Source organism: Pristiophorus japonicus, chromosome 16, assembly GCF_044704955.1.
Source record: "Pristiophorus japonicus isolate sPriJap1 chromosome 16, sPriJap1.hap1, whole genome shotgun sequence".
Taxonomy (NCBI): Eukaryota; Metazoa; Chordata; class Chondrichthyes; family Pristiophoridae; genus Pristiophorus; species Pristiophorus japonicus.
In genome coordinates this window covers 80,784,064-80,805,653 of record NC_091992.1, presented here as the reverse complement: position 1 = coordinate 80,805,653, position 21,590 = coordinate 80,784,064, and the positions used below count along the sequence as shown (strand labels likewise).

The 21,590-nt window shown below is 48.9% G+C and overlaps 1 protein-coding gene across 2 annotated transcripts in view; it reads right to left on the bottom strand.

Moving 5' to 3' along the window:
• Positions 1 to 462: 462 nt before the first annotated feature.
• The window catches only part of spata20 (spermatogenesis associated 20), a 478,863-nt gene continuing 457,735 nt past the window's right edge, over positions 463 to 21,590 (bottom strand). For both annotated transcript variants that reach the window (XM_070857501.1, XM_070857500.1), the window contains exon 16: positions 463 to 2,116. In XM_070857501.1, the coding sequence (XP_070713602.1) occupies positions 1,946 to 2,116 (171 nt within the window). In that variant the 3' untranslated portion in view covers positions 463 to 1,945. The remainder of the gene's footprint in view (positions 2,117 to 21,590) is intronic.

The following is a 21,590-nucleotide window of genomic DNA, read 5'->3' as shown; positions in this document are numbered from 1 at the left end:
CCCGGCCCGGCTCTTTAGCTCGGGACTTTTCCATACTAACATCCTAAGAGAGGTGTACAACGCCTCCCCTTAGCGCTGCGCCCCCTGAGTCAGGGCCCAGCTGTCCAAACTTACCTCCTGAGGCGCAAACTGTTCCCGGGTGCTAACTTTCCCGCCCCGCCGCCGTTATCACCCCAAAAACATCGAAGCCAAAAATCCAGCCCCAAGAGTCAGTGGGGGAGAAAAAGGGAAATAGATTTAGAAAATTAGCAAAAAGAAAAATAATTAAAATGTGTGCTTGAATGAAGGAGTACAAAATTAAATCGCAGGCATCTGCTTAATCTGTTAACGCACCTTAATCAGTTCATTATAGTAAGTTGGATGTACTTCATCAAACATTTAAGGAGTCAAAAATTAACAACTTAAAGTTATCAAATATTTTACAGATAATTTCAGAAAGGAAAGACCACGAATTCCAGAGCGATCAGTGCAGAAAGTCTGACGGGAGACTGTGTTTATTTGCATTTCATCGTTAAGCAATTGTTCCTTTTCAGAGATGTTTTAACATTACTGTATCACCACCCTGAGTTTGTCACCGTTTCAGAAATCACGAGAGATACATTACGTGGAGTCTGGAGTTACTAATGAGGCACTCGCATTCAGTGTCCAAATTACATCCACAGCAGGATTCACAGCCCATCAGCAGGAGCAATACTCCGCTCTCTGCATGCTAATTCAGATCATTATTTTTTTTCAGCCCTCATTAAGGAGAGCGATGACAGTGCCGGCGATCGGAACACAGTGCAACCGGAGAATGAATCCCACACCAGGAAACGGAGATGAGGAATTTCTTCTCTCAGAGGGTCGTGAATCTTTGGAATTCTCTGCCCGAGAGAGCTGTGGAGGCTGAGCCATTGAATATATTTAAGGTGGAGATTTTTGAACAATAAGGGAGTGAAGGGTCATGGGGAGCAGGCAGGGAGGTGGAGTTGAGGCCAAGATCAGATCAGCCACTGAAAGGTGGAGCAGGCTCCAGGGGCCAAATGGCCTACTCCTACTCCTATTTCTTATGTGTCATGGGCACAACCCCTACTGTGCCACAGGACGGAGAGAAAGGGGAATGGGTTTTGGGAAACTGTGATGCGTATTTTCAGGTGGGGAGGAGAATAAAGCTTGCTTCATGGTGCATGTGCTTCAGGGGGGCTCTGGTGGAAGCGGCACTGCTGTGGATGGGAGCCAGAGGGGAGAAGCCATGACAAGGCAGGGTGGGAAGTGCGCCCGGTAGCTCAGTAGGTTAATGTATCTTCCGGGATGGTAAAGAAGAAACACTTGCATTTACATAGCCCTTTACACGAACTCAGGACATCCCAAAGCACTTTACAGCCAATGAAGTACTTTCCAAGTGAAGTCAATGTTGTAATGTAGGGAATGCGACAGCCAATTTGCGCACAGGAAGCTCCCCAAAACAGCAATGACCAGATAATCTGTTTTTTTATTGATGCTGGCTGAGGGATAAATATTAGCCAGGACACCAGGGATAACTCCCCTGGCTCTTCTTCAAAATAGTGCCATGGGATCTTTTACATCCGCCTGAGAGGGCAGACGGGGTTTCAATTTAAAGTCTCATCTGAAAAACGGGACTTCCATTGTGCAGCACTACCTCGGTACAAGGTTATGTTTGCATATATCTTGCTAATGATCTATCAAGCCACATTTTGAACTGCAATGCTCAAATACCATAACCATTTAAACATCATAATCATTAAACAGAAATTAGTATTGGAAATATATAATCACCTATTTCATGCTATCATGCTGAAGTAACCTTTGATTGTCCATCTCAGCAGACACTAAATATTACTCTTCAAGGCTAAATAAAAAACCATTTGTAGCAAATCGTACAATATTTGCAGGGATTTATTGCAAACCATGTGCCCACTGTTGCATCGCATTTCTTTTGTACTTGTTATTTCATGAGTAAAGTCTGGAGCTCGCCGGCTGAGGTAACTGGCAGCGAGCAGGTGAAGTTCTGGCAAACGTAGGCGGTGGCTTTGCCATCCTTCAATTCTAATGTAGATAAGAAAGGCAGCGACTGGTACAGGAAGCTCTCACAGTTCCCATCCGCCAACAGTAATATCTAACGGAGAAAAAGGAAACCATTATTAGATCTAACAATGGACACAGTGCAATGCAGAGAATATAATGGAATTCAAGGATTAACTCCAAACTAATATGGGGCTAGATTTTCCATTATTTTTGCATGCATAACGCCCACTTAACATCCATGTTAATGCCGAAAGGACGTATAACGCCCATATATCGCCTATTTAGCCACAAAATGGAAACTGACGCCCATTTTTCGGACACTTATCACTTTCGCGTGTATGTAACGCCGGGAAAAAATAATACCGCCCACCCACTTTTTTTGGGCGAAATCATCAGAATGGGCAAAACCAACAGCCATAATATCGCCCGCCGTTACTTTCGGCACGTAATTAATGCCGAGATTCAATAATACCGACTGCTCACTTTTTTTTGTCGCAAAGATCACATTTGCCGAAAGTAGCGCCCAGTATATCACCCAGCGTCACTTTCACTACCTCGCACACATCCTGTCCACAATATCGCTCGCCCAAAACACTGCTCTGAAAAAGTTGAACTGTTCTGAACTAACCACAGCGGTGTGGACGCCATTTTGCAAATCACAGGTCGATTCATTGAAAAGGCTGCTTCAACTTCGGGGGAGTTCTTCTCAGGTGAAGTGACCATCTCAACAGACATATTTTCATACTGTGGACGATTGGGTTTTACTGTAGGTGTCTTTTCGTGTGGAGATTTATTGCTTGTGAACAATCGGCATTATACTTTTATTGGAATGGGGCAGCCATTTCTCAGTCTGCATCGATCACTACGTAGAGTGCAAATGGCACAACGTCCAATGCACAGCATTATGTGCCCAATCTAAGCCGTGCCAGACTGAGGAGGAGGTCCAGACCATACACCCCCGACACTTACAGAAGCGGTCTTACCTCGTTTAATCCGAGAACACCTGCCTTCGGAGACCTAGCTTCCACAAAGTGGTTATCAGTGAAATATACCAGCTCATCAGGGAAGATCTGCAGCCTGCCAGCACCTTCAGGACATCACTGTCCATCGAGGTCAAGGTCACCGCGGCACTGTCGTTCTACGCATCCGGTTCCTTTCAGGCCTCCACGATTGACATTTCCCCTTTGTCTCAACATGCCACACATTAGACAGGTCACGAAAGCCCTGAACGCGCCTAGGATGGACTTTATCAGCTTCCCTATGACCACAGAGGCTCAGACTGACAGGGCTGGAGCATTCTACCACATTGCTAAGTTCCCCAAGGTGCAGAGAGCAATGCAGTGTACTCACATCACCTTGCGGGCACCTTCTCAGGACCCAGAGGTTTTTCGCAATAGAAAAGGATTTCACTCCCTGAAGGTCCAACTAGTTGTCGATCACAACCAGATAATTATGGCAGTGAATGCCAAATGTCCGGGCAGCTTCGATGATGCTCACATCCTGTGTGAGAACGCTGTCTCTGACATGTTTACCAGTCAGCCACAAGGACAATGCTGGATGCTTGGTACAAACAATATGGCCTAGCCACCTGGCTGATGTTCCTCTTCCGTGACACCCACACCGAGGTCGAGTAGCATACAATGAGAGTCAAAAAACCACACGCAATGTGGTCCAGAAATCCATTGGTGTGCTTATACAGCGTTTTAGATGCCTGGAGCACTCAGGAGGGGAGTTACTATACAACCCTGAGCAGGTAGCTCAATTTGTGGTCATGTGCTCCATGCTGCACAACCTAGTTATCAGGAGGGGACAAGAATTGCCCGGAGGGACTGATGGTCCACCTCAGGAGAGAGAAGAAGAGGAGGACAAGAGGCTGGACGCTGACCTCAGGACAGACAATCAGGCTGACTCTGCAACCATGTCCACGCCCCCCTCCAGATCGCAGGAAAGGGCCCATGGTGGCTACATAGCTGCAAGACTCTTACGTCAGGAGCTCATAAATGAGCGATTTGCCTGAAAGAACGTTGCTGTTATTGACAAAGCTGACACACTGCTGTGTGTGTGCAGTTCAGACATCAATGGTGGGCATCACCTTGGTGCCAGTTAAAGTTTAAGTTGATTCAAGTTCAGTGTAATTATACCCTTTCATGTTCAGGAATCACCAGTGTGTAACAGTCCAGCTATCTGAGACAATGTGCAACAAGGTAATGTTGAATAAAAAATATTTAATACGACCATTGGTCTGAAATCATAAGTATCACAGGCAAAAACACCCCAACCCTACCCCACTTTTTCGAACATTGACATCAATCAAATGGTCAACATGTCCAGCAACACAGAACACAAATGCAAACCAACAGGGCGGCCCCCCACTCCCATAGATTACAACAAATTGTACACACCGAGATGGAGATATAACAAAGCCATCACCTGAGGACATGCACCTCACTTTCCTTCCCCCCTCCCCTTCTTCTCCCCACCTCTACCCCTTCTCCTCCTCGCTGCCTGGCCGAGGAGCTCCTTAGGCGGTGCCTCACTGGGGGGGGATGAAGGCAGAGCCAGTGGTCGCATGGATACGGGAGCGGGGGGCTACTGAGGTGGGAACATTATCGGATGCAGAAGCAGGATCTTGCTCCTGCCTCTCGTGTCGTTGGCACTGGGGGTGTGGAAGCTAGGGGTGGAGTGCCACGCTCTGGGACCACTGGGAGGCCTATGCCACGAGTGTTCCTGGCCATCGCCTCCAGGGCCTCCGCCATCCACGGAACATACTCCGTCATGGTGCCGGAGATGCTGGCCAGCTGTCGGGATATGCCCCCCAATGCATTTAGGATCTGGTCACCTATGTCTACAGTCCTCCTGGACAACTGTACCATCTCTCCGCTCTGATCTGGCGCTCATGGACCAGACCTGCCGTGTCCACGAGGCCTCCGCGGGGTCGGCGCAGTCCTGGGGACAACTGGGGTGCCCTGTGGCGAGGTGCTTGGGCCCGGTATCTCCAGAGTGGAGGTTGGAATGGCTGGAGGAGCACTAGATGGCCTTAGGGTGAACATAAGAACATAAGAATTAGGAACAGGAGTAGGCCATCTAGTCCCTCAAGCCTGCTCCGCCATTCAAAAAGATCATGGCTGATCTGGCCGTGGACTCAGCTCCACTTACCCGCCCGCTCCCCGTAACCCTTAATTCCCTTATTGGTTAAAAATTTATCGATCTGTGATTTGAATACATTCAATGAGCTAGCCTTAACTGCTTCCCTGGGCAGAGAATTCCACAGATTCACAACCCTCTGGGAGAAGAAATTCCTTCTCAACTCGGTTTTAAATTGGCTCCCCCGTACTTTGAGGCTGTGCTCCCTAGTTCTAGTCTCCCCGACCAGTGGAAACAACCTCTCTGCCTCTATCTTGTCTATCCCTTTCATTATTTTAAATGTTTCTATAAGATCACCCCTCATCCTTCTGAACTCCAACAAGTAAAGACCCAGTCTACTCAATCTATCATCATAAGGTAACCCCCTCATCTCCAGAATCAGCCTAGTGAATCGTCTCTATGCCCCCTCCAAAGCTAGTATATCCTTTCTTAAGTAAGGTGACCAAAACTGCACGCAGTACTCAAGGTGCGGCCTCACCAATACCCTGTACAGGGTGGAATGCCTTCTGGAGCCTGGCAATGCAGGTTCCTCGAAGTCTGTGCTCTCATCTGTGGAGAACAGACCCAGCTGATTGACGGGATAGAATCGGACCTCCTCAGCACCAGATGTAGTATCGTCGCCAACTCCGGCCCGCGCCTCTACCTCTGTGGTCTTGCCGGGGCCATGCTGCTGGCGGAGCTGTAAAACACAAATGAGGTTATTAGAGGAGAAGGGGGTGCTAGCATCATCAGGTGAGTCCAGCGCTACACACAGCATATGCACGACAAAAGCACCACCGCTCTCAAAATCATCACAGACATCACATTTCATGACCATCAACACATTCTGCATTGCAATGATTCTCATGAGGCCAGCATTACTTATAGGACAATTTTAGAAATCATCTATCATATATGATTGTTCGGATATGAGTGGGTGTGGCATCTATTGACTTTACATCACGCAATGGTGTATACTTTATTCACTTCAGGGTCTGCAGCTGTGTGCGTGGCCGTGCGGGGGTTGCTACCCATGAGTGCAAGCACCCGCTCCTCCATCTCAGTGATGTCGCTGGTGACTAGTGGCCCCCCACCCGTTCGCCTCTGCTCAGACCTATTCGTCAAGAGCTTCTTCTGTAAATGGTAACAGGATGACATGGCATGAGATCATTCCGTGATATCACTGCTAGGTACTGTCAGAAACTGATGCAACACATAACAGTCAGTTGTAATCATGATTATTATGAGAATGATCATTCTTTACCTAAAGACGTGCACTGTGACCACAAGCTTTGAGTAAAACATTCCCAGTAAAACATTCCCATGTGATGTCTGTGATGATTTTGAGAGCGGTGGTGCTTTTGTCGTGCATATGCTGTGTGTAGCGCTGGACTCACCTGATGATGCTAGCACCCCCTTCTCCTCTAATAACCTCATTTCTGTTTCACATCTGCTGATAGTCACTCATGACTCTTACAAATCAAATTATATAAATGCATAAGTACATGTAAATAAATGTAATACTTACTCTTGCGGATCCGACAAGGTCGTTCCATCGCTTACGGCATTGGTTGCCCTCACGCACCTCATTGGTCGTCGACGAGACCACCTCTGCTATCTTGGCCCATATCTTCTGGTAGGCCTTTGGGATGGGCTTCCCACACCCTTCCTGTGTCAATCACCCCAGCGTGATTGGATCTCCTGCATGAGGGAGGCATTTGCCTTGTCAGAGAACCTCCTTGCTCTTTTGCATCCTCCAATGTGTTCCTCTCCCAACTCACTGCTCTCGCCAACGTCAGGCTCCACAGCTTGCTATGTCGCTTCCTCCTCTCCCTCTATTATCGGCACCAAATTCGGGAAAATATCTGGCAGGTAATGGGTAATTTTTTTTGGCACAATTTGCTATAAAGCTCAAAACTCTCCCTCCTTCCTCCCAAAGCAGCCTCACCACACCCACACACGCCTTCACTCCCTCAGCTCCCTCTCTCCCTGTCTCCTCTTATGCGCATGTAATGACTACCCTTGACCTCCTGAATCGCGGGAGTCGAGCGTTGTCATGCCGTTGCTAAGGACGGCAACACTTTACGGCAGAAGGTCAGAAAGATTTAACGCTAACACCCATTTTAGATCGCTCGCGGTAACACCCAATTTTTAAACTGGAGACTAGGGGTTTTGAAAATGGGCGACAGGCCGCCGATCTGAAAACCCATTTTTACTGCCCAAGCCAGAAATAACGGCCATTTTTGGGCGATCTGCACAAAAGTGTAAAATCTAGCCCATGGTGTTTTTTTGTTGTTGTTTTCTTTGTTCCTGGGATGTGGGTGACTGTGACAAAGACAAGTGGTGGATATTCGGCTCCTCGCCACCTCGGAGTGGTGGCAATGAGGTGTATTGGCCGGGCGGTCAGCCTCCAGCGCCCCACAGCGATCCCCGGGTCCGGTTTAGTGGCGGCATGGAGCAGCACCGCCCGGAAGAGCTGCGCTGGCGTGCAACGCCCCAGGTTGTGACACCGGCACGAGTTTGAACTTCTGCCCAACCCATACGCCCCAAAACGAGCCCCGCAGGGATTGCCTGGGAAATCAAGCTGTCCAACGATACCAATAGCGAAGAGGTTAGTAATGGACTCCTGAGGTAAGTGTGATTGTTTTTTTTAAAAAACATTTTTTTGGGCGATTTGTGTTGTGGAGACGTGGGCAATGTTTTGGGAATGTATTTGTGGGTTTAGTTTCCCCCACCCCCAGGCGTCTCTCGGAGTTTCCCATGCTAGCTCGGGAGTTTCCTATGCTAGCGCCCAAGTGAGGAGTACAATGCCTCCCTTATCGTTGCATCCCCTGACTCAGGGCCCAGCTGCCCAATGTTACTTACTGAGGTGCAAACTGTTCCCGGGCGCTAACTTTCCCGCCCCGCCGCCATTACTGCCCCAAAAACATCAAAGCCGAAAATCCAGCTGTAGGTACTGTCCATCCTTAGTTTCCCCAACGGCATCAAGAGTCAAGAGTCTGAGATTGGAGTCACATGTACTCCAGGCTTGGTCGGGATGCAAGTTGTTTCCTGAATTACATTTTTATTATAATACGCCAGCTTTCACAGTCATTTTCTGGTGCCAGCCCAAAATTACCAGATTTACTGAACTCGGTTTCGCAACTTGCCGTGGTCGATTTCAACTCCGTACCTCCGGGTTGCTCGTCCAGTGCCTAGTTGCTAGGCAACCATACCTGCAGCCTGTATCTCCTGGGTGGGGTCATGCTGTTATGTTTAGTGAAAGGGTGTGTATTATGTGTGTATAATATGGTACTGGTGTGTAATAGAGACTATCCCCTTCCCGGCACCCTGCTCCACTCTTCCATCACCCCCAGCACCACTCCCCTTCCCACGGCACCTTCCCGTGTAAGCACGGGAGATGCAACACCTGCCCTTTTACCTCCTCCCTTCTCAATATCCAAGGCCCCTGACGCCCTCTCCAGGTGAAACAGCGATTTACTTGTACTTCTTCCAATTTTGTACACTGTATTCGCTGCTCACGATGCAGTCTCCTCTACAGTGGGGAGACCAAACACAGATTGGTGATCGTTTTGCCCAACACCTCAGTTCAGTCTGCATGTATCACCCTGAGCTTCCGGTAGCTTGCTATTTTAATTCTCCGTTCCACTCCCACTCTGTCCTCGGCCCTTGCACTGTTCCAATGAGGCTCAATGGAAGCTCGAGGAATAGCACCTCAACTTTCGAATAGGCACTTTACAGTCTTCCGGATCCAACATCGAGTTCAACAATTTCAAATCGTGATCACTGCTCCCATTTCCTTGGACAGCAGTTGCTGGTAATGATTCTGCTGTTGATTAAATCTCTCCTGCCTTCTACCCTATCACAGATCTTCCCTTCTGTTCTCCCCCCGCCCCCCCCTCCGCCCTTTCCCTGCCTCTGCACTTGCTTAAAACCTGTTGCATCTGTGATGTTTACCAGTTCTGACAACAGGTCACAGACCTGAAACATTGGCTCGGTTTCTCTCTCCACAGATGCTGCCTGACCTGCTGAGTATTGCCAGCATTTTCTGCTTATATTTCAGATTTCCAGCATCCGCCTTTTGTATTATGTGATTTGCGGTTGGCCACATTATCCGCATGCCTGACAGAAGACTCCCAAAGCAAGCGCTCTCTCGGAACTCCTTCATGGCAAGCAGAGGAAACGTTACAAGGACACCCTCAAAGCCTCCTTGATAAAGTGCAACATCCCCACTGACACCTGGGAATCCCTGGCCAAAGACCACCCTAAGTGGAGGAAGTGCATCCGGGAGGGCGCTGAGCACCTCAAGTCTCATCGCCGAGAGCATGCAGAAATCAAGCGCAGGCAGCGGAAAGAGTGTGTGGCAAACCAGTCCCACCCACCCCTTCCCTCAACCACTGTCTGTCCCACCTGTGACAGAGACTGTGGTTCCCGTATTGGACTGTTCAGCCACCTAAGAACTCATGTTAAGAGTGGAAGCAAGTCTTCCTCGATTCCGAGGGACTGCCTATTATGATGATAATATGGCACACACAGTCCTTGTACAAACAGCAGAGCAGCTGGCCTGTCCCACCCTCACCAGCAGTTCAGGGGGACAAGTAGTCAAGAGAAATTGTTTGGTGATTTTCAATTTCTATCCACTTAAGTGCCATATTTTCTTTATCAGCTAACCACTTCAGGCCAATTGAGTGGAGCAGCGAAGCTGACGGGTGGCAGGAGCTGGACAATGTGCAGCAGCAGCAGACCAGAAATAGCCCACAGATTAATCCTAATCAGCAGTGAGATTCCACTCGCGTGCTTGACCGCAAGAAGTGCTCGCCATGCGCCTCCGCCCTCCTTCCCTCCCTCTCTGATGGGTACTGACAAAAGCCAGCTTAAAGACAGAGTGCCTGCTATTAGTGACAGAGGGAATATGGAACGTAATTGGGGCCAGCCGCAGATTGCCTCCCTGCGGGGTGAATTTTGACAGCGGATGTTGAGAGGCTGGCAACGTGCTATGCATCTAGCAATGTTAAGCCATCAGCTAACGGGCTGGTGGCACTTTCCCTTCTTAAGGTTGAGAGTTCCAAACTCCACTCCGGAGATTGAGGCACATAATCTAAGCTGACAGTCGAGTGCACTAAAGGAACATTTCTGACTTACTTTGGAGGGTCCCACTCAGTAGGCAATTAACCTTGGTGTCATATTTGACCCTGAAATGAACTATTGACCACATATCCACAGCATAACTAAGACAGCCTATTTCCACCTCCGTAACATCGCCCGGCTCTGCCCTTACCTCAGCTCATCTACTGCTGAAGCCCTCATCCATGCCTTTGTTATCTCTAGACTTGACTATTCCAACGCACTCCTGGCTGGCCTCCCACATTCTATCCTACATAAACTAGAGGTGATTCAAAACCCGGCTGCCCATGTCCTGCTCACCCATCACCCCTGTGCTCGCTGACCTACATTGGCTTCTGGTTAAGCAATGCCTCGATTTCAAAATTCTCATTCCTGTTTTCAAATCAATCCATTGCCTTTCCCCTCCCTATCTCTGTAATCTCCTCCAGCCCCACAATCCCCCACCGCCCCCCCGAGATGTCTGCGCTCCTTTAATTCTGAATTATAATAGCTCAACCATTGATGGCCGCGTCTTCTGTTGCTAGGCCCCAAACTCTGGAACTCCCTGCCTAAACCTCTCCGCCTCTCTACCTCTCTTTCCTCCTTCAAGACGCTCCTTAAAACAAACTTCTTCCTCCGCTAATTTCTAAATATGCGGCTCGGTGTCAAATTTTATCTCATGATACTTCTGTGAAGCTCCTTGGGACATTTCACTACGTTAAAGGCGCTGTATAAATACACGTTATTGTTGTTGTTGTTAAGTGGCATTAGGGTCCTAACCACCATCGTAGAACCCCGATCTGCCTGTATTAATGAGGCTCCCACCTGAGACAGGCAAGCGCCTGGACGGCTAAGAAAATTGCTCATCTGGTATGATGGTGGGTGGGAATCGAGTGGGAATGGGATGGTAAGTCTTTGCACAGCTGTCTTAACTGCGCGCCAGCCCTGTGTCCGCAAATGGGGTGGGTTAAAATTCTCCACATTAAATCAAGAATGGGCCATCGGCAAATAGCTACCAATAGATTAACCAGCAAGAAGGATTAACCACTGGGGAAGGGTGAATCCATGGGATAAACACCCATGGGGACCAATGAAATCACCCAAGATATTTTTTTGAAAATTCCTGCGGGCCTCTATCTTGATTTCTCAGTAGTTTGAGGTCATCGTTCAGGACATAACATTTTTAAATGTAATAAACACAGAAAAATCACACCAAATTCTCAAATTCAAAATCATCAAATTTGCCCATATGGTTGTTTGTTCTGTGTTTGAAAAGTTTGGGAAAGGCCTCCACCAGTCTGCCCTTATTTCAGGCACGTGGGACTTTCATAGGGCTTCCCACAGCTCCTACTTTGTCAACTGAATGACAAGGCTCAACCGGACAGCAGACTACAGCTCCCAGAATGGACCCGTGTCTCCACCTTCCAGTCTTGACCATCTTCTCTTCCCAAATTCAATGATCGTTAAGACCCGAGGACTGACAGCCAGGGAGCCAGTTTTGGAATGGATGAAATCCATTGGCAGGCGAGTGTACAGACGTCAGTGTTCTCTCTCAGGCCAACATCCCCAGCATGGAGGCATTGACCACGCTCAATCAGCTCCGATGGACGGGCCACGTTGTCCGCATGCCTGATACAAGACTCTCGAAACAAGCACTGTACTCCGAGCTCGGACACGGCAAGCGGGTCTCAGGAGGGCAGAGAAAACGCTTCAAGGACACCCTTAAAGCCTCCTTGAAAAAATGAAACATCCCCACTGACACTTGGGAGCCCAAGACCGCACAAAATGGAGGAGAAGCATCTGAGAAGGTGCTGAACATAAGAACATAAGAAATAAGAACAGGAGTAGGCCATTAGGCCCCTCGAGCCTGCTCCGCCATTCAATAAGATCATGGCTGAAAACACCTCGAGCCTCTTTGTCGGGAGCTCAGCGAACCCAAGCACAAAGAGCAGAAGGAGCGTACGACAAACCAAGCACCCACCCACCCATCCCTTCAACCACCGTCTGCCCCACCTGTGACAGAGTCTGTAGACCCTGCATTGGACTCATTAGTCACATTAGAACTCATATTAGTGTGTAAGCAAGTCATCCTCGACTCTGGGGTACTGCCTGAGAAGAGGGTGAATACTACAAAGGTAATAGCGAATTTGTGTTTTCAAAAAAAATATCAAATCAAAGATAAAGCATGAACTTTTGAATGTTATCTGAGGTACCTGACAGGAAAAATGATGTAAGTAACTATGTACAGGGGTTATTTAGTTATGCAACTACAGCATATTACGAGCACAGACTTATTTGTGTAACTGTGTTATGCGAGGGGAACAAATAGGGTTGCCAACCCTCCAGGACTGCCCTGGAGTCTCCAGGAATTGAAGATCAATCTCCCGGACACTGCTGCAAGCGTCCCGGGAGAACAATCATAGGGCCATTAAAAAAAAGTGTTTTTCCATTTTCTTTGAATGCCTTAATTTACTAATTATAAAAATATTGAAGATGGGGCAATAATCATTCGATCGGGTAGCAAAGAGTCTGTTCGCTTTCCAATTGGCTTGGGAAGGTGGAGGGACCCGGAGAGTGGACCAATGACGGGAGTGTGGGGGCGGGGCAGTTTGCGATGGGGGTCATGTGATGATACCTCCAGGAATACACCCAACCAGAGTTGGCAACATGAGAAACAAATTTAACTCGTCTACTTGCAGTGGGTGAGGAAAACACAATTCACATGTTCGATGTAAGTTTTTGTAAATTATAGCAAGTCTTTCATTTAGCTTCCGTTCATCACAACTCATATATCACACCTCAAAGTATTGAAAGAAAGCCAGTTGTTTGGCAACCCTACCTTGCTGAAGCTCATCGCCAATTCTCTGACATCTCCTCCTACCTCCCCCTGGACCATGACCCCACTACCGAACATCACGCCATAATTTCCCAGACCATCACTGACTTCATCTCCTCTGGAGATCTTCCCGCCATGGCCTCCAACCTAATAGTTCCTCAACCCTCCACAGCCCGCTTCTAACTCCTTCCCAAGATCCACAAACAGGGCTGTCCTGGTAGACCCATCGTTTCAGCCTGTTCTTGCCTCACGGAACTGATTTCTTCCTATCTCGACTCGATTTTTTCTCATCTTGCCCAGTCTCTTTCCACCTACATCCACGACTCTTCCGATGCCCTCCGCCACTTGAACAGTTTAAAGTTTCCCGGCCCCAATTGTTTCCTTTTCACTGTGGACATCCAATCCCTCCACACCTTCATTCCCCCACCAGGACGGCCTGAGGGTGCTCCGCTTCTTCCTTAATAGAGGCCCCATCCATCACTACCCTCCTTTGCCTAGATGAACTTGTTCTCACATTGAACAACTTCTCCTTTGACACTACTCACTTCCTCCAAATTAAAGGTGTTGCTATGGGAACCCGCATGGGTCCTAGTTATGCCTGCATTTTCGTGGGAGATGTGGAACTTTCTTTGCTCCAGTCCTACTCAGGTCCCCTCCCTCACCTCTTTTTTCGGTACATTGATGACTGTATCGATGTCGTTTCCTGCTCTCATCCCGAACTAGAAAATTTCACTTGCTTCACTTTGCTTCCAATTTCCACCCTCCCCTCACCTTCACATTCTCAACTTCTCTGTCTCCATTTCTAGAGATAGGCTATCGACAAATATCCACTATAAGCCCACTGACTCCCACAGCTACCTGAACTACACTTCCTCCCACCCCGTTTCCTGTATGGACTCTATTCCATTCTCCCAGTTTCTACGTCTCCGTCGCATCTGTTCTGACGATGCCACCTTCCACACTAGTGCTTCTGATATGTCTTCCTTTTTCCTCATCCGAGCAATCCCCTCTACTATAGTTGACATGGCCCTCGACCGTGTCCGTTCCATTTCCCGCACTTCTGCTCTCACCCCTTTCCCTCCCTCCCAGAACCACGACAGAGTTCCCCTTGTCCTCACCTTTCACCCCACCAGCCTCCACGTTCAACGGATCATCCTTCCCCATTTCAGCCACCTCCACTGTGATCTTATCACCAAACACATCTTCCCCTCCCGTCACCTTTCAGCATTCCGAAGGGACCGCTCCCTCCGCGACACCCTGGCCCACATCTCAATCACCCCCTCCCCTTTTCACGGCACCTTCCCGTGTAAGCGCAGGAGATGCAACACCTGCCCTTTTATCTCCTCTCTTCCCACCATTCAGGGCCCCAAACACTCCTTCCAGGTGAAAGAGTGATTTACTTGTACTTCTTGCAATTTAGTATACTGTAATTGCTGCTCACGATGTGGTCTCCTCTACATCGGGGAAACCAAACGCAGAACAGCTCCGTTCAGTCCGTAAGCGTGACACCGAACTTCCGGTCACCTGTGACTTTAATTCTCCACTCTACTCCCACTCTGACCTCTCGGTCCTCGGCCTCTTACACTGTTTCAACACACCTCAACGTAAGCTTGAGGAACAACACCTCATTTTTGGAGTGTTTGGGGCCCTGGGCAGTGGGAAGGGAGGAGGTAAAAGGGCTGGCGTTGCATCTCCTGCGCTTGCACGGGAAGGTGCCATGGGAAGGGGAGAGGGTATTGGGGGTGATTGAGGAGTGGACCAGGATGTCGCAATTTAGTATACAACGAGCTCAACGTAAGCTCGAGGAACAGCACCTCATCTTTCGATCAAGCCCTTTACAGCCTTCTGGACTCAACATCGAGTTCAACAATTTCAGACCTTAACCTCTGCCCTTGTGTTTCCATCATCATCATCATAGGCAGTCCCTCAGAATTGAGGAAGACTTGCTTCCACTTTTAAAATGAGCCCTTAGGTGGCTGAACAGTCCAATACGAGAGCCACAGTCCCTGACACAAGTGGGACAGATAATCGTTGAGGATAAGGGAGGGTGGGACAGGTTTGCCGCACGCTCTTTCCGCTGCCTGCGCTTGATTTCTGCATGCTCTCGGCGATGAGACTCGAGGTGCTCAGCGCCCTTCCAGATGTACTTCCCCCACTTAGGGCGGTCTTTGGCCAGGGACTCCCAGGTGTCGGTGGGGGTGTTGCACTTTATCAGGGAGGCTTTGAGGGTGTCCTTGTAACGTTTCCTCTGCTCACCTTTGGCTTGTTTGCCGTGAAGGAGTTCCAAATAGAGTGCTTGCTTTGGGAGTCTCGTGTCTGGCATGCGGACAATGTGGCCTGCCCAGTGGAGCTGATCGAGTGTGGTCAGTGCTTCAATGCTGGGGATGTTGGCCTGGTTGAGGACGCTAACGTTGGTGCATCTGTCCTCCCAGGGGATTTGTAGGATCTTGTGGCGACATCGTGGCAGCTGTTGATGATTCTGCCATTCCCAATTACACCTCATCTAGACTCATCTTTTGTTTCTTTACTTGTCTCATTACCATCTGCTTTTGCTTTGTACAATTATACCTTTTGTCTCTTAATCTCTCCTTCTTTCCACCCGATCACAGACCTTCCCTTTTGTTCTTTCCTCCCCTCGTCCCTTTCCCTGTCCCTGCCCCTGCACTTGCTTAAAATCTGTTACATCTCTAATTTTTTCCAGTCCTGAAACATTAACGCTGTTTCTCTCTCCACAGATGCTGCCTGATCTGCTGAGTTGTTCCAACATTTTCTGTTTTTATTCCAGTTGTATCCTGTATCCCCGCGGATTCATGACCTTCTCCCCCGAACAAGTTCCTGACCTCCCCTCGCCTACGCCACAGTGTCGTGACTTCCAGTCTTATCTGGATCACATTCTTCCACCATCCCCACGGTAGTCTCTGTACTCTCTACCCCCTACCCCCCCCCAAGTTTCTGACCTCTCTGCAACCCCTCTGATCCCCCCGATCGCCCCCTCTCTCCCCCCTCCAATCTCCCCATCTCTCTCCGATCTCCCACTCTATCTCCCCGTCTCCCTCTCCATCACCCCTCTCTCTCTTCCCATCTCCACCCCTCTCACTCTCTCCGTCACCCTCTCTCTCCCTCTGTCTCCCCCTCGCTCTCTCTTTCTCTTCATCCCCCACTCCCCCACTCTCCCCATTTCCCCCTCTACTACAATATACTCACAACATGCTGTAACAATCTGTCTCACAATTTCAATGCAAAATGGATGAAGTGCACTGAACATTGCTCAAGCACAAATGGCTGCAAACTGTAAAATGTTTCTCACTCAGCAAAGCTGCCATAGCCTAAGGGAAGTGAAGTCTGCCTCAATCAGGCTCTTTTATTACATTCCCTGCACCTTAACAAAATGCTATTTACTTCTGTTTGTTCTTGCATTGAGTGCACCTTAATGAGGCGTGAACCAGTGAGTAAACACAGCTGTTTCTGCCCAAAATAAACTGAGCTCTTAAGATACCATAACCGGCAACTTAGAAATTGGCATTAATGCAAATGGATAATAGTTATCGCTTTTTGGTTGTACAACGCAACATCTTTAGTAAATCTGCAATGTACCCTCTCTAAAACCTCAATATCCTTCCTATAGTGTGGGCAAACGAGCCAAAAGTGGGCAGAGGAAACGGGTCACCAGTGACTATAGTGTCTTCGGGTCTCCATGTGCTGTAGGGTCCCCGGGTCTCCAGTGACTGTCGGGCCCCCAGGTCTCCAGTGACTGTCGGGCCCCCGGGTCTCCAGTGACTGTCGGGCCCCCGGGTCTCCAGTGACTGTCGGGCCCCCGGGTCTCCGTGTGCTGTCGGGACCCCAGGTCTCCTGAGCTGCCAATTATGGACATAACTGAATAAATCGCATTGGCATGTGTTTGTTTGAATTGTGCAGCTTGGCTCCCGATAAGCCAACTCCTTTGAGACACCAAACAATAACCCTCACAACAACTGAATCAAGTTAGGCTGGGACATGATTTCTGAGGTCAGTTGGTTTTTAACTCCTGTTGTACTGTGATTGAATTAACGAAGCTAATACTGGACATCGGTGCTTCAGAGTCATTATCATAGGCAGTACCTCGGAATCGAGGAAGACTTGCTTCAACTCTTAAGCATGAGTTCTTAAGTGGCTGTACAGTCCAATACGAGAACCAGAGTCTCCGTCAAAGGTGGGACAGATAGTCGTTGAGGGAAAGGGTGGGCAGGGAGCCTGGTTTGCCGCACGCTCCTTCTGCTGCCTGCGCTTGATTTCTGCATGCTCTCGGTGACAATACTCGAGGAGCTCAGCGCCCTCCCGGATGCACTTTCTCCACTTAGGGCGATCTATGGCCAGGGACTCCCAGGTGTCAGTGGGATGTCGCACTTTATCAGGAAGGCTTTCAGGGTGTCCTTGTAACGTTTCCTCTGCCCACCTTTGGCTCGGTTGACGTGGACGAGTTCCGAGTAGAGCGCTTGCTTTGGGAGTCTCGTGTCTGGCATGCGAACTATGTGGTCTGCCCAGCGGAGCTGATCAAGTGTGGTCAGTGCTTCAATGCTGGGGATGTTGGCCTGGACGAGGACACTAACGTTTGTGCGTCTGTCCTCCCATGGGATTTGTAGGATCTTGCGGAGGCATCGCTGGTGGTATTTCTTCAGCGACTTGAGGTGTCTATTGTACAAGGTCCATGTCTCTGAGCCGTACAGGAGGGTGGGTATTACTACGGCCCTGTAGACCATGAGCTTGGTGACAGTTTTGAGGGCCTGGTCTTCAAACACTCTTTTCCTCAGGCGGCCGAAGGCTCCACTGGCGCACTGGAGGCGGTGTTGGATCTCGTCGTCAATGCCTGCTCTGATTGACAGGTGGCTCCCGAGATAAGGGAAGTGGTCCACGTTGTCCAGGGCCACGCCATGAATCTTGATGTCTGGGGGGCAGTGCTGTGCGGCGAGGACAGGCTGGTGGAGGATCTTTGTCTTACTGATGTTTATGCCCATGCTTTCATATGCCAAGGACTATGTCCTGGAGTTCAGCCTCTGTGTGCACAGACGCAGGCATCGTCCGCGTACCGTAGCTCGACGACAGAGATTGGAGTGGTCTTGGACCTGGCCTGGAGATGGCGAAGGTTGAACAGCTTCCCACTGGTTCTGTAGTTTAGTTCCACTTCAGCGGGGAGCTTGTCAACTGTGAGGTGGAGCATGGCAGCAAGGAAGATTGAGAAGAGGGTTGGGGCGATGACGCAGCCCTGCTTGACCCCGGTCCGGACGTGAATTGGGTCTGTGATGGATCCGTTGGTAAGAATCACGGCCTGCATGTCGTCGCGGAGGATGGCGACGTACTTTTGGGGGCATCCGAAACGGAGGAGGACGCTCCAAAGACGCTCGCGGTTGACAGTGTCAAAGGCCTTTGTAAGGTCGAAGGCGGCCATGTATAAGGGCTGGCGCTGCAAAAATCATGTCCATTGTACTCCGGAGGAGACAAAATCCTCACTGTGACTCCGGGAGGAGCTCCTCGGTCACAGGGAGAAGACAGTTGAGGAGGATTCTAGCGACGACTTTTCCAGTGGCTGATAACAGGGAGATTCCTCTGTAGTTGCCGCAGTCAGACTTGTCCCCCTTTTTTAAAGATGGTCACGATCACTGCATCTCTAAGATCTCCCGGCATGTTCTCCTCCCTCCAGATGTCCTGTGCACCGCGTTTCTGCCTAGTCTGATTTTGTGCGGAATCCGGAATCCTCAAATAACACAGTTCGATTACTCAAGAAAATGGCAATCTATCTTTGTCCTTTACTTAAATGATGCCTTTGACTAAGATAGTCTTGTAAGAGTTAAAACTAAGGTCCACATTGATTGGGAGTTGGGAGGAACATCTCAATGGAAGTTGATGATAAAAAATGAGATATGTCTCCCATCAGTCAGATGGAGATGGAGAATTCCTCGATGATTTGGAGATCAAAGGCCATGGGAAATAGACGTGTGACGTTACAGTTGTTTGTGCAGCCTTGCTATTAAGTGTACAGTAATTGCCTCAGGAGACTTCATTGAAGGAAGTCAACTTGGTTTCAGGGGGTCAGTATTTTGAGAGCGAAAGGCTCCCAACAAGGACTGTTTCACTCGAACATGGAGTAATGCTGCTTTTATTAATGGGTGGCAAAAAAAATGACACAAAATGTTTCTCTGGGAAAGGAAAAGGGCTTATTGCCATAGATACTGCATTAGGTCAAAATCAAACTGCGTCACGTCCACAAGGGATTCCAGGGAGAAGGGAATTGTCTGTGAAAGGAAAGAAAAGTGATTACAGAAAGAGGCGAATTAGAAAGGGTAATATAGTGCAAAAAAGGGAAACGAGTGAAAAAGGAAAAAACAGTTGAGCGGGTGTAAAAGAAAATAAACCAAATAAAGGAGAGAGAAATGGAAACTCGAGGGGACAATGTGGTGCAGTAGGATAGATATTTGTCTTTCAGCTCTGGAGCATGTTTGAATCTCGCCCAGCCTAATGACTGGCACTAAATGGACAGTGAGGAAGGCTACCAGATGGCATGTGTAAGAAATAGAGAATCTCACATTACTCCAGTATGGGTGCTATTCTGCAGTTGGGATTGATGCACGTTATTAGGGTAGTGAAGGGAGCTTCACTCAGCATCTAAGCATGATCCAGGAGCACTTGATGGGACAGTGTAGAGTGCACTTTACTCTGAATCTAACCTGTGTAGGCGTCTTGGTTTGGCTCCCCTCACCACGTTTTCTGCTGCTGTTTCCTCCTACTGAAAGCATTATCTCTTGCTGGGGTATGACCCCAGAAGCATAGCAAGCCCCATTACCTCGCCACGTGTGAGCAATGACAGTGAATGATGATGGCCTATTCAGCAATGGAGGGCATCACACCCAGTTGTAGCATCCCAGTCGCTGTCCCAAGTTTGAGTTAATTCTTGGGATGTGGGCATGTATTGTCCATCCCAAGTTGCCCTGCGAAGGTGATGGTGGGCCTCCTTCTTTAACTGCTGCAGATTCAGTAGTTTGATACAACAATGTAGCTTGTTAGGCCACTTCAGAGGGCAGTTAAGTGTCAACCACATTGGTGTGGGATTAGAGTCACTTATAATCCAGACCGGGCAAGGATGCAGGTTTCCCTTAAAAGACATTAGTAGTAAGAGTCTAAATGGGGATAGAGGGACAAAGGTCTCAGAGCACATATTCGCAAATCACTAAAAGTAGTGACCCAGGTTAATAAGGCTGTATAAAAAGCAAACCAAACCCCAATTCTATTTCGAGAGGGATAGAATTGAAAAGCAGAGAATGTTTGTGAAAAAGATTCACATGGATGATGCTGGAGCTGAGAGGATATACCTATCACAACAGGCTGGGGCTCTTTTCTCTAAAAAAAGAAAAAAAAAAGACTTGCATTTATATAGCGCCTTTCACGACCACCGGACATCTCAACGCGCTTGACAGCCAATGAAGTACTTTTGGAGTGTAGTCACTGTTGTAATGTGGGAAACGCAGTAGCCAACTTGCACACAGCAAGCTCCCACAAACAGCAATGTGGTAATGGCCAGATAATCTGTTTTTGTTATGTTGATTGAGGGGTAAGTACTAGCCAAGGCACTGGGGATAACGCCCCTGCTCTTCTTTGAAATAGTGGCGTGGGATCTTTTACGGCCACCAATGGTTGAGCGATTACAATCAGGGATGCTCAAGAAGGCAGAATTAGAGGAGCGCAGACATCTCGTTGAGGTTGTAAGGCTGATGGAGATTACAGAGATAGGGAGGGGCAAGGCCATGGAGGGATTTGTAAACAAGGATGAGAATTCTGAAATTGAGGCGTTGCTTAACTGGGAGCCAATGTAGGACGGCGAGCACAGGGGTGGTGGGTGAGCGGGACTTGGTGCGAGTTAGGACATGGGCAGCCGAGTTTTGGATCACCTCAAGTTTACATAGGGTAGAATGTGAGAGGCCAGCCAGGGACGGGCATTTAATACTGCTTTCCCAGCAGAGCAAACAAATTGGAAAGATGCCAATACCATTTTGCATTAATGCAGGAGCAGGCACCCTCTTTCCAGGTCCCTCTGCTCTGCTGGCTCCCATCCTGCTTTCAAAACCCTCCTCCTCGGTTCCCCGAGCCTTTCCATTCCTCACTCCATGCTCTCGGTGCTTACTATATCCTTATCCTCCTGATGGTAACGCGCATCTGACCAGCATCCTACACGTTCTGAGTGGAACAATGCCACCAGCTGAGGACCAGCCAGCTGCTCCGAGTCCATGTCCAGGGTGGCACCTCCCTCCCACTGAACACGGCACAGCTTCAGCTATAGGTTGCTGTAATGTATGCCCCTGTGAGTATGGTCACAGGTTGGTAGAGCTGTTCAGTTGGGAGTGGCTTAGCCAGTCACGTGATGTTCAAAAGACTCAATAAAACCCCAGCCAGTTGGGTTCAGGGGATCCACGATGAGGCAGGTAGTTGTGAGCCTGGTGGATGAACTGGTAATGTGTAGTGTGATTGTTCAACCTTT